Source organism: Bombina bombina, chromosome 4 (assembly GCF_027579735.1).
Source record: "Bombina bombina isolate aBomBom1 chromosome 4, aBomBom1.pri, whole genome shotgun sequence".
NCBI classification, from domain to species: domain Eukaryota; kingdom Metazoa; phylum Chordata; class Amphibia; order Anura; family Bombinatoridae; genus Bombina; species Bombina bombina.
The window spans coordinates 761,729,131-761,743,218 of NC_069502.1; the positions used below are offsets into that span (position 1 = coordinate 761,729,131).

Here is a 14,088-nt window from a genome sequence, read left to right on the forward strand (position 1 = left end):
AAAAAATAACGCAGACAAAAAAAATAGTAAACCTACACATCTGAAAACTCCATTTGTAAACTTTAGGTAAACGATCAATATATTCTTTCTGAAAAGATTCTCTATCTCTGTTCTTAACATATTTTCCCGGAGAGTGCGTTCTTGCTGCGACTTTGGTATGCTGAGACTTAAGTCCGGAGACACACTTTGTAGTCTGCATTTTAAGAAGGCTTTCACCACCTGAAAGTTCTTCACTGTCACTGGTGTTGGCTAAAAAGAATAACAAACATCACAAAAACTTAAATTTAACACAGGCAAATTACAAACATGTTAAATTAAAATAAGATTGGCAAATAATTATTAAACCAAAAACTTAAGCTCTAACTGAAGGAAATTAAAGGGACAGTCAACACCAGAATTTTTGTTTAAAAGATAGATAATCCCTTTATTACCTATTCCCCAGTTTTGCAAAACCAACACAGTTTTATTAATACACTTTTTACCTCTGTGATTGCCTTGTAGCTTAGCCTCTACAAACTGCCCCCTTATTTTAGTTCCTTTGACAGACTTGCATTTTAGCCAGTCAATGCTCACTCCCAGGTAACTTCACGAGCATGAGCTTATTGTTATCTATATGAAACACATGAACTAACTCTCTCTAGTGGTTAAAAACTGTCAAAATGTTTTCAGATTAGAGGCGGCCTTCAAGGTCTAAGAAATTAGTATATAAACCTCGTAGGTTTAGCTTTCAACTAAGAATACCAAGAGAACAAAGCAAAATTGGTGATAAAAGTAAATTGGAAAGTTGTTTAAAATTACATGTCCTATCTGAATCATGAAAGTTTTTTTTTGGACTTGACTGTGCCTTTAATGTATCATGATGCACAGGAAAACAAGGGCTGAGACAACGTACATGCTTGGAAGAATTTACAATGAAACCTTCATAAGCACAAAACCATTTGCTAGAATGACTGTCATATTATTTTCAAATTGAGGACAGCAGAAGTTATGATTGGGGGCCTGGCATTTAAAACCTTGCCGCTCAGGTGAGATATTCTAAGAAGTCTCGTTGGTACGACGAGACTCTTAAAAAAAAAAAAAATTAGAAACACAATTTTTTTTAATTTTTTTTTTTTATTGAGGTCGTTAGCAAAATGATACTTACAATATTAGTCCCAATAAAAAGATCTCAGAGACAGTGTAGTTAACTATCAACATTAATATGAATTAACAAATAATTCTAGGTAATTTAAGACAAATAACTGAAACCTCTATTTTTATATAAAAGATTTTCCCACAGAAACCCAAGGGCCACTTTTGGACACATCTTCACTCGTCAGAGTTAAAGGGACACTGAACCAGATTTTTTTTCTTTCATGATTCAGATAGAGCATGCCATTTTTAGCAACTTTCTAATTTACTCCTATTATTAATTTTTCTTCCTTCTCTTGCTATCTTTACTTAAAAAGCAAGAATGGAAGTTTAGAAGCCGGCCCATTTTTGGTTCACAACCTGGGTTGTCCTTGCTAATCGGACAGCACCAATAAACAAGTGCTGTCCAGGGTCTGAACCAAAAATTGGCTGGCTCCTTAGCTTGGAACCTTCTTTTTCAAATAAAGATAGCAAGAGAACGAAGAAAAATTGATAATAGGAGTAAATTAGAAAGTTGCTTAAAATTGCATGCTCTATCTGAATCATGAAAGAGAAAATTTGGGTTTAGTGTCCCTTTAAAGGAGGGAGGTTAGTGAGTATGTAGGGTCTTATTCGATTGTAATAAATCATAAGAAACTTGTTTAGGCAAAGTGATAAAACTTGGGTCATAGCAGATAGCACAATGTACTGTAATACAATAATTAAAAGCTTGGCTACTGCTCAGTATATTTAAGATCTAAGAGCATATGTAAGTAGATGATAAACCTATCTCGTATATAGATTGGTTTGAAAAAAGTAGGAGCTACCTTTACAGGAAGATCAGTTAATAACTTGCCCAAGGGCTAATATGAGCACTTAGCGTTGTCTAAACTGTACAACTATATTCTAGTACAAGGGGGTGTAACGAATACATATATTGTGGCTCTTGCAATAATCTCTCCAATGTTTCAGTAATTTCCAAGAGACAATTTAACATAAAATATAATCTAAGAAACTGACAGGTATAAGGATAGTTCCATGTCAGGACGCCTACATCTAGTGAAATGTAATATTTAGTACTCCTTAGTGTCATAGTGTACTGGGAGCAACGACTCGGAGATAATAATATGAGGCTGGGAGAGAAACTATACACAAACTGGTTTTGGAAATGCTTATATATCTTGACAAATATGTTGCTATTGCATCAGAAATGTATTCTCAACTGAAATAAAAGGTATAGCCCTATAGGACACATACATGATCCAACATAGCTCTCACACAGAGCACAGTAATATGGCAACTATATAGATCTATCTATCTATCTATCTATATATATATATATATATATATACATATATACACAGTATATAAAATGAGGATATGTACAATTAGTGACAAACGAATACATCCTATCCCACACATCTGTACTCAGTCTGATATATCAAACATAAGAGTTCTCATAAATGAACGAGACACAGTGGGAAGGAAAGCAATATTAGACTCCACTACCATAAGTAGGGGCAGTCTAATAATCAAGTAGCATTGAATATTTCATCCCACTCCAATCCTCACGATTGACAGGGTCTCCAAACAAGCATTCAGCATGAGTCCTCCTGAGCAGTCATCTGCCCTCTCTCCCTGTGCTGAACTTGCAGGGAGAGATGACCTCATTTTCTCTCTCTCACACTAGTCACTTTAAGATTATCCTTAAAATAAGTGTAGGATACACAGATGCGTGTTTTTGACTGAACCACTTACTCAAGAAGATTTCTCAAAAACACTGATTGCTACCCAACTACAACTATAATCACTGGAGTACAAAGGTGTGTGAATTTTTGAATTTTCTCTATTAAACAACACAAACTTATTTTTACTAGGATTGCACTGAGAAATGTACATGTATATAGTACAACAACATAAGAGTATATATTTCTATATAGCAAACAACAAACTATTAAAAACTTATGAATGCAGTTTTGAACAAAATATCAATCTGTCAGATAATTAGTACTAATACAAGTCTGTAAGCACAAAAGTGGTTACACTTCAAGGAGGGGAATAATAAAAAAAATACCTTTTATTGCCACATAAAAGAGGGCATGTTAACATAGGTCTTATGTGTTTTATGCGACCCCATGTCTCTTAATCACAGACTACTAAAATGTTACATCACTTTCTTTATAGAGCCATGCACTAAGCCTTCTTGATGTGTATGTTTTTTTTTTTTTTATTGTTTTTTTAAAAGGTTCGGCAATTAGTTAGTTTTTAATTATACCCATCAACTTGGACTTTTGCGTTTACCGACTTATGGACCTCAACTCGCACCCCGCAGCCTGCTGGGAAATCTAGGGTGGGTGTGAGCTCCAAGTACCACGCCAGCACTCATCAGAAGTGGCAAATTGTTTGTTACTTAGTACTAGCACCCTTTACCAACCCTATAACAATACATCAGAAATTAGTTCATATAGCATTGTTACATGGTTTTTCCAAGAATATATTTTTCAAGACCTTTATATTGTTGAAAGCCAATCTGAGTACAGCAGTATGGCACACGTATCTTTTCACAGAGCTTCTTCTTTTTGCTAACAAACTCAATTAAAACTCAATAAATTGTGGAGAAAAAAAAAAAAAAACTTTTAAACTATAAAACATGTTTACGAATAACAGACATCAGGTTTGTTCATTGCATCAGCATACTACAGGGCATGAGCTTCTAAAAGGAAAAATAAAAACATGACTCCCATCACATGCATACTTGTGGTATCGACCAACGCACTTACAACGTTGTTAACTGGTAAGTAAGCTGCATGTATAGTCCACGGAGCATACCTACTAATAAATAACCTAGACATGTGCAAAACAAAAGATTTTAAAAATAATAAAAAAAAGGGTTTTCCTCGGAGAAAGAGACAAATCACAAAAGAAACAAATCTAACCACCAAATCAATTAAACTAAGAAGTGGAAGCTTGGTGGTCAACAACCTTGAGATGTTTTGAGGTTTACCATATTTCTCCTCCCAGCACCCAGATATACTAACAGAGACTGGAATAAGGTATGCCAGATCACATTATAGATCATTATACTTACCTATACAAAGTCCCAAAACTATCAATTGGTTGGGTGTTGCCCTAATTTAAAGGAACATTAAACCATAAAAATGTTCTTTCGTGATTCAGATTCAAAATTGTAAGCAACTTTCCAATTTACTTCTATTATCTAATTTCCTTTGATCTCTTGGTATCCTTTGTTGAAAAGCATACTAGGTAGGCTCTGGAACTGGCATCCAGCTGCTGATTGGTGGCTGCACATATATGCCATTGGCTTACCAATGTGGTCAGCTAGCTCCCAGTAGTGCATTGCTGCGCCTTCAACTATGAAACAAAGTTGATAATTGAAGAAAACTGGAAAGTTGTTTAAAAATGTATGCTCTTTCTGAATCATAAAAAGAAAATATTTGGGTTTCATGTCCCTTTAACGCAATCTACAAGTGCTGGGTGGTTTTTATAACACTTTTCCTACATTAACCCCTTTTGGGATATGGAGTGATACAATTACATGCTTTGCCCATCGGTTAGGTATAAGCTGGTATATTTCCAAGCAAATGTACATATAAAATACTATAATTTACCAAAAAATTTTAATAAACAAAAAAAAGCCTTAAAACATCTTCATTTAAGGGAGTAACTTACTCATTTTACTTTTCTTCTGCATTACTGAAGACTTGTGGCTTCTCTTTAGCTTTTTTGTAGAACCATTCCCAACGCTTCCACCTTGATCATCTGTAAGCCTTTTTTGACCTGTACATGTAAAGTGAGCAGAAACATGAATTAAAGTGGAACAGTATTACAAGCATGATGTTTGCAAACTAAAAGAATAAAAAAAAACTAAAAGATGATTTATATAATATGGTTAAGTTGAGGCGGAGCTAGCAGCCTTAGGAGATAGACGTGTCTTGTAAAAGCTCTGTGGAAAAAGTAGTTTGAAGGTAGTTAATTTCAGGGGTTTTGGCCTGACTCCCAAAGTTTCTGGACACTAATCTACCCGTAACTATACCTGGGATGATCCGACCCCATTTAGAGCAATCTGATTAAGAGGTGGGAGCCGGACCGGTCTGAGACTTGCGGGTCTAGGGCTCAGTGACGAGATAGCGGGCTACTGGACTCAGCCAAAGCCTACAGACAGCTAAGCAGCTGATCACCGGAGGGTGATCGCCGGAGGGTTGGGCTCCGCTCCGGTGATTCTATTATACCACAAGTCTTTGCCAGACGCACCGGCAGACAGAGGAAGTCATTGTGTCCCAGCAAACTGCTGGAAATCTGAACGGGTCCAGAAAATGGAAAGGACAAAGTATACACCTACTCAGCAGCACTACCACAGAAGCGGAAGGCAAACTGCAAATATAGTCTCTGCCGGGGACCTCTCTGAGTAAGCAGGGTCTTGTGGAGAGGGTTTGACGGGACCCGCCATTTTGAGGTTATGACACTACGCAGCAAAGTATAGATCCCACTGCAGGTTGATGTCTCTCACTGATCCCCTGATCAGGCACTTAATGGTGTTTGGGAGAGGGTATTGTAGTCCTTGGGGGCAGTTCTAGAACCATAATAACTGTTCCTGGGCAATTTGCAGTGTTCATAAACACAAAACAAATACCCACATAACCACTCTGAGACTGTTAAGTTTTATTACTGCTGATCTCCCTACACAGCCTAACTTCCCTAAAGGGACATTTAAGCCTTCACATCCCAGGATCCATAGGCACAGGTTGCATAGAGCTCAGAATCAACAAATTCTAAGCCTCACTCGGCTACAGTAGTATCTGACCTTTGCATACACAACAGACTTTTCCATCAACTCACGATAAAACCAAAGGGGGTGGGGGAGATCTAAAATAAAATAAAGAATCCACTGACAGGTATTGAACTTGTAATATTGAGGCCCACTCCTCACCCGCTCCCACTCAGCCTGTCTGAGTGGGTCACTTCCACATTCCTTTTCCCCCCTCCTTGAGGACGTATCCCAAATCCCCTGAGGAGTGGAAATAACTTATACCTCACTTACACGCTGAAGATTGTGCCAGTGGTATTCTTGTCTCAGCTCTTAAGATCTGTAGATGGGCGCTCTGAGAATCTAATACTAATTTAAACTCAAGCTACTCATGCTAAGAGCTTAAACCAGCTAATCCTGATTCCTTCATAGACTTGCGCTAAGACAAGATATAAGAGAAATAGGAGGCCGCACGGCTGAATCAAAGAAAAATTAGACAATTTAATGGAAGAAATCCCTCTCCTCAGAACATTTATAATGGACAACACAACATATATAAGTAAACTGGAAGACCAAATTGAAGATTTGGAAAACAGGTCACACAGATCTAATTTACGCATCAGAAACCTTCCAGAATCCTATAAAAATCTTCAGGAAACTATTACTGACCTTTTCCAGCAATTACTTCCAGAAATAGAACTGGACATGCTGTTAATGGACCGGGTACATAGAACCCTATCAAGACCACATCAAATGGTCACAAGAGATATAATTCTAAAACTACACTACTACCATGTAAAAGAATTTATTTGAAAAGCAGCCAGATCTAAACACAACATCGAATACGAGGGTCACATCATTCAGATATACACTGACTTAGCCCCAATTACCCTACGAAAGAGGAGGGACATGAAATCCATAACAACAACTCTCACTAAGGCACATGTGAAATACAGGTGGAATTTCCCTTTCAAAATACTCTTCATCCATCAAAGTACCACCTACTCCTGTACCACTTCAGAAGAAGGAAATACCATACTTGATCGTCTTCAGATTCCTCTGGAACCAGCAACCACATCAACAACAAAAAATTCACAAAGAAAAACCTTCCAACGCGAATAGACCTCGGTGGGAAAAAACGGGAAATCCAAGAGACAAAGCCAAGCCTAAACAAACCTATGAACTCTGACTCCAAAAGCGAAAAGGACGCCTCACCCGCTTAAATGGTCGTGTTAGTAAGTTACTAATGAGACTTTTTGACTAATTTGTATGGAGATTCCTGATCCCCAACGTTGCAGAATAATAGCTGACAAATAAAAGTTAATGGACTTTAGTTAATGTTCAAAGTTGTCAGTTCAAAGTTATTAATTAATGACGGTTATATAACCAAAGTTTGTTGCAATATGAAGTTGATACAGACCTCTCAGGACCTTACCTCCCCTTCCCTATTCCCCCTCCCCTTATCTCTGTCTTCCCTTAAATCTTAAGTTTCTCATGCCTATCTCAAAATATAAATGAACCGGAGATCTGTACTACAAATTCACACAGATCACCTATAGGAGGCGCTATACAACAGTGATAAGAATTTAACCAGGTGTTATCGGTGCGTATAACACCAAATGTATATTTAAAAATATATTAAAAAATGTAAAAAATGTATAAAAATACAGAAATACATGTATAAAATATTTACAAATGGATATATATACACACGTGGCACTAGGTAATGACCTATGTGCGAGGTATATGAAATAGTCCCACAAAAGTCCGTGTGAGGAAAAGGCAGCTCTCGGTCTTCACTCCAAAAAATGATGAGTCTTCTAGGAAGGATAGCTGTAACCAAAACATAAACAGAGGCGCCACATGTGTAGGTCAATATAAACCACTTAATCCAAAATAGACAAGATGCAGGGTACTCACAAACGTGAAGGCACTCTCTTGTGCCTGTTAGGAGCAGGCTGGTATTCAATCAGCAAACCAGCTGGCTGTGCAAAGGAGTTGTGGTATCCTGAGACAGTGGATCTCCAGAACGGCAACCTGGCCTGGATGGCTTCCTGTGAGTTGGCGAAGGGGAGAAAGGCTTACATGCTGTTCACACAGCCCCTCTCTGCTACACAACCTGATCTGTGTTTGATTGCAAGTGGCTGGCAGTGTAAAGTCTAAAAGTAAAGACTTTACAGTGCCAGCCACTTGCAATCAAACACAGATCAGGTTGTGTAGCAGAGAGGGGCTGTGTGAACAGCATGTAAGCCTTTCTCCCCTTCGCCAACTCACAGGAAGCCATCCAGGCCAGGTTGCCGTTCTGGAGATCCACTGTCTCAGGATACCACAACTCCTTTGCACAGCCAGCTGGTTTGCTGATTGAATACCAGCCTGCTCCTAACAGGCACAAGAGAGTGCCTTCACGTTTGTGAGTACCCTGCATCTTGTCTATTTTGGATTAAGTGGTTTATATTGACATACACATGTGGCGCCTCTGTTTATGTTTTGGTTACAGCTATCCTATCTCAAAATATCTAATGGTTGGCCATGCCATGTAACCCCTATCTCTCTAATAAGTCAGAATTTCTGACTATCTTGATATTGTTTATTTGTATTTTCTGTTTCCTCTACAGGTTCTTTATTTCAGATTAATATCTAGCTTGTTAAACCAATTGTCATGTAACTATTTGTCACATTATCACTTGTCTAATATTCATTTTGTCTTTAAGGATTTATCTCCTTCATTAAGCTCCTACAGGGATGTTTTGCAGGTCCTGGCTCTATGCAACATTATTCAGAGAAGAGAGAGAGCCATTTACTTAGCTTCCATAAAAAAAAAGGTACCAAACCGTTAATATATACACTATTTTAACATCATGTCTATAAAAGTTTTATCACAGAACGTCAGAGGCCTTAACTCTGACATTAAAAGGAAAAAAGCCATTAACGAATACAAAAAATTAAATGCACGTATAGTAATGATACAAGAAACTCATTTCACCAAATTATACACTCCTAAATATTGGGAAAAAATTTACCCTGTACAATATCATGCCATCGGTCCTAAAAAGAAATGTGGAGTCACAATACTCCTTCATTCATCCCTAAACTTCAAAGAGGAAGAAATAGTGAAAGACGAAGCACGATTTCTCATAGTAAAAGGATTGATTCAAAACACCCCTGTATTACTTGTAAATGTATATGCGCCCAATGATCAACAAACCACATTTATAGCAAAATTAAGCAAACAAATAACTCTATGGAAGAGATACAAAACTATTATAGGAGGAGATTTCAACACTACATTAGACAACCAGATAGATAGAACGACACAAAACCTATCACTGACCACCACAGCAAAAGCACCCAACAGACTTTTAAAATACTTCACCTCTGACCATAACTTAACAGACTGCTGGAGATCGCTTAACAAAGACACAAGAGACTACACATGTCTCACCTATGCACAAAACACACTCTAGAATTGATTGCATATTCATGAGCCAATTTTTAATACCTCTCTTAACTAACGCAGCAATTCTTAATTGCTCCTGGTCGGATAACTCCCTAGTGGAGATTACTCTCGCTGGTGTGATCAATCCAAAAAGATCTAAATCTTGGACTTTAAACACTACCCTTCTTCAAGACAACATCTTTTAAAATAAATTACAGCAACTAGCTACAGAACTTATTTCTATAAATAGAGACTTAACCTCTAACCCTATCCATGAGTGGGGAGCTCTGAAAGCATACATCCGGGGAATCCTTACAGCAGAATCTAGTAAATTACGTAAACTAAATGAAGCTAGATTAACACAACTAAAAGATGAAATCTACACTTTGCGATCCCAGTCACAACATAACCCAACTCGGAAAACCTTAAAAAAACTAAAGGATAAGAATGACGAACTAGACCAGATCTTAAACAAAAATGCAGTTAGATCGATTAGAACAATTGACACACAGTACTATATTTATGGGAATAAACCCGACAGAATGCTAGCCAACAAATTAAAGGAAATCACTAAAACCACAACAGTCCCACAACTACAACAACCAGACAACAAAACGATCCACTAGCGATTGCAAACACCTTCGCGGACTACTACTACAAGTTGTATAACCTCCCAAAACCTAATAAGAAATGTGACAGCATGAGCAAACTAAATAATTTCTTAGGAATCAGTACATTACCAATTAAACTCGCTGAACCTCCCTATTACCCTCACTGAAATAAAACTTGCTATAAAATTTTTTAAAAAGCTCAAAAGACACCGGGTCCAGATGGGTACTCTGGTACCTTTTACAAAACACTACACAGGCTCGACAAACCCAGGAGCCTGGTAGCCACTGGCTCCTAGAATTTAACCCCTGGCTCCTAACTTTTTGGGTTATTCTCCATATGTCTATATACAAATCCAACTGTCTGGCTCCTAAAAATATGCCTGGCTCCTAAATTTTCTTACTGGCTCCTAATTTTTAAACACATTTGTCAAGCACTAACATCTTCTTAACACCACAAATATCCCTGGTGTTTAACTCAATTTTAAAAGGTAAAGAACTTCCAAAAGAAATGTTGATAGCGAGAATCGCAGTAATCCCAAAACCAGGCAAGAACAAGCAACATTGCCGAAATTATAGGCCCATTTGCTTGATCAATCAAGATGTCATATTATTTACAAAAATACTTGCGAATCGACTCAACCCTATACTTATCAAGTAGGATTCATACAGAACAGAGAAGCCGCCGATAATACATGGAATATGTTGGCACTCTACAAATAACCGATAATAAATATTAATAATAATTAAAGTAGGCTCAACGGAGCACAAAGTGTCATTATTTGCTGACAATATAATACTGTCCTTAACCAAGCCATTACTATCCCTCCCACCATTATACTCTTTAATACAACAATTAGGACACCTTTCCGGATATAAAATCAATGAAAATAAATGCGAGACGTTGAGCATAAAATTACCGCAAAAAAACAAAGAAACTATTAGAATTAAATTTCACATTTTAATGGGCACGACAAATACCTGGGAATTAACCTCCCTACAAATATCTACACTCTCTACCAAGCAAATTTTATCCCTATGTTCGCACACATAAGGAATTTAAAGGGGCATTATACACTCATTTTTTCTTTGCATAAATGTTTTGTAGATTATCTATTTATATAGCCCATAAAGTTGTTGTTTTTTTTTTTTTTAAAAATGTATAGTTTTGGTTATTTTTAAATAACATTGCTCTGATTTTCAGACTCCTAACCAAGCCCCAAAGTTTTATAAGAATACCGTCAGCTACCTTCTCCAGCTTGCCCGTTTGTTTTTTCATATGTAAAAGAAGGGGGGGGAGTGTCTTATTTCCCACTTGCAGTGGGTTTTCCAGCTACCTTTTCAACAGAGCTAAACTGAGAGCTTCTAAGTAAGTTTTTAAACAGTTTTATACTGGATTTTTATATCAGTATCTGTGGATTTTATTCTTTATAGTAGTGTCTATTACATGCAGTTATATGAAAATGAGTGTATACTGTCCCTTTAATATCAAAATGGATAAAACTCAAAATATTCCTATATGGCAGAATTATATCGACAAAAATGTCCTTATTACCAAAAATATTGTAACTTTTTCGGTCATTACCCATATCAATTCCACATTCCGAGCTTCATAGGTTGCAAAACAATGATATGAGATTTATTTGGTTAGGGAAAAGGGCAAGGATAAACAAAAAAACTCATGTGTGCTAACAAAGAGGAAGTAGGGCTCCCAAATTTGATTCCATAATATTATTCAGCAAGGATGGCTTAGACATTACAATGGTTCAAAATCAATCATACTGCACAATGGGTTCAAATCGAATCTGACATCATGGAGACAGACATGCTCTCTCGAATCTTTTGGGCACCAAATAACATTAATTGCCCACAAAAAAAGTATGTACATTGCTATAAAACATACAATTAACCTTTATTTCCTAATTCAAAACCGCTCTAGAGTTACATCTTTGATCACCCATTCTTCCTCATTAGACCAAATGATAAAACAAAAATGGTCCAACAAAGGACTCTATAGAATAGCAGACATACTGGTAGATAACAAAATCATGATATATGAACATTACCGAGGACTCGACAATACTGACAAGAACATCTGGTACCATTATTTACAAATGAGATCTAGGGCACACGAAATAATAGGTAACACACAACTACAGCCAATCACCCCATTAGAATCACTATGCCTTTCCAAAAATCATCTACGTGGCACAATATTATACCCTAAATTTAACTCTATATATAAAGAAAGTAAGTCACAACTAAAGCTAAAATGGGAACAAGACTTAGACACTTCCTGTCCAATTAAGACCTGGACAGCCACCTTAAATAAGGGGCAATCGTTCTCACACAATGCAATGCTCAAAGAAAACTTTGTAAAAGTTGCTTATAGATGGCACTTTTATCCAACCAGATCTAATAGCTCAGTGGACCCTTTGTCTAGACTGTGCTATAGAGGCTGTGGAGAGAATTGAACATACTTTCACATGTGGTGGCGATGTGATAAAATCAGAGATGTATGGGACCAGACACCTGCATTATTAAGCTCTATATTCCAAAAACAAATCACACTATCACCAGAACCGGCATTACTGCATTTCCCAATCCCTAACATCCCAAAGAAGTACAGTAAACTAGTCATGATGATTTGCACCATAGTAAGAATCAGCACGGCCCAATTCTGGAAGACATAACCACCAAATTTTACACTTAAAATGAATGAAATTTACCATTATAATAAGGCAAGTTCAGCCACTGAATCTTTTAATACTAAAGAGAGCTTCCTGGTGCAATGGGAACCATTTATCATGTACTATGAAGCCAAAGAAAGATAGTAAAACCTGGTGCACCTCCTCCGCAAACCACACCAAAGAGAAAAGGGCCGGGACCCGTGGGGAGTCCTATTACAAAGTATAACTATATACCATCTTTAACAAAAATCTAATGAGTGACAAATTGATATTATATTATTTTACCGAAATTCACATGTACAAAGTGACAACCTATATAGAAAATTGTTAACAATAAATATAGAAATGTAACTTGCTGGAATTCTTTATTCATGTATATTATATATGTAAAATAACAACAAGAACAATTTCAACATAATATGGTTAAGTCATAAATATATATGTAAAATATATTCTATTCACATTTAATGTTGCCTACTTGTTTCAAGAGTTGTATAAGTAATGTATTTCAATCTGTCTCACATTTTGGTTATTTCAACATTCTATTTCATTTGTTGCTGGATGCCTCAGTCACAGAAATGTATACAGGCTAGAACTTAGTCCTAAGTACAGTGGTTACCTCAAATTGCCCTGGTTTATTTTGTTTCAAGATATTAGAGATGAGAAATTTGCTTTTGTGTGTGTATGTGAGTGTGTCTGCATGTATATGTGTTTAATCTGATCAACACAAGATTTTTACGCCCTAGGAATAAATGAATGACCATTTCTCCTTGTCCATATAAACAGATTGCAATACCTTCACTTTTAAAATATCCTCTCCAATCATGTTCCAATATTTTGCTAAAGGAGAATTGTGAATAACCCCACCCCCCCAAGGAAACAGCCAAAACAAAAAAGGAAAATGCACTTTGTGATTACACATACAGATCAATCTTTATCATTGATGAATAAATAAGGAGAATCACAATTTCCTGGTTTATGGTTCTCATGAAAATCACTTTGAAGGAAGAGGACTTTTGATGCTAAGACAGTATTTCAACTGATAAAAAAAACAAAAAACATAAATTGTGATTTACAGTGGTGTTCAGTTAAAGCAGGGATGGGGAACCTTGGCAAGCCTGATGTTTCAGAACTACATTACCCATGATGAGGCACTCTGAAGTCTAGTTGAGCATCATGGGAAATGTAGTTCTGAAACATCTGGAGGGCCAAGGTTCCCCATTCCTGACTTAGAGGAACAGGTGACAAAAATGTGCACTATTTTTAATCAACAGAAATACTTTGTGCTAGAAATAAGTTAATTGTGCAAAGGAATTCTGTTTTCTGCTGGGGTAGTCTCCTACATCCAATAAAATCTTGCAATGTAAATTAAGTGTCTGTGTGTGCAAGTTTTAGTGCAAGAAAAAAAATGATTAAGTGTGAACATGTACACCCTCACATGTTGTAAATATGCACGTTTAAATGGTTAATACATGCACA

The 14,088-nt window shown here is 36.8% G+C and overlaps 1 protein-coding gene across 3 annotated transcripts in view; it reads right to left on the reverse strand.

Annotated features, from left to right (window-relative positions):
* Nucleotides 1-14,088, reverse strand: part of ARID4B (AT-rich interaction domain 4B) — a 213,468-nt gene that overhangs the window by 22,840 nt on the left and 176,540 nt on the right. For 2 of the 3 annotated variants that reach the window (XM_053711073.1, XM_053711072.1), the window contains exons 21-22: nucleotides 4,801-4,908; nucleotides 37-249 (exon numbers count right to left, since the gene is read on the reverse strand). In XM_053711073.1, coding sequence (XP_053567048.1) covers nucleotides 37-249; nucleotides 4,801-4,908 — 321 coding nt within the window. The remainder of the gene's footprint in view (nucleotides 1-36; nucleotides 250-4,800; nucleotides 4,909-14,088) is intronic. The other variant, XM_053711074.1, reaches the window with a different exon arrangement.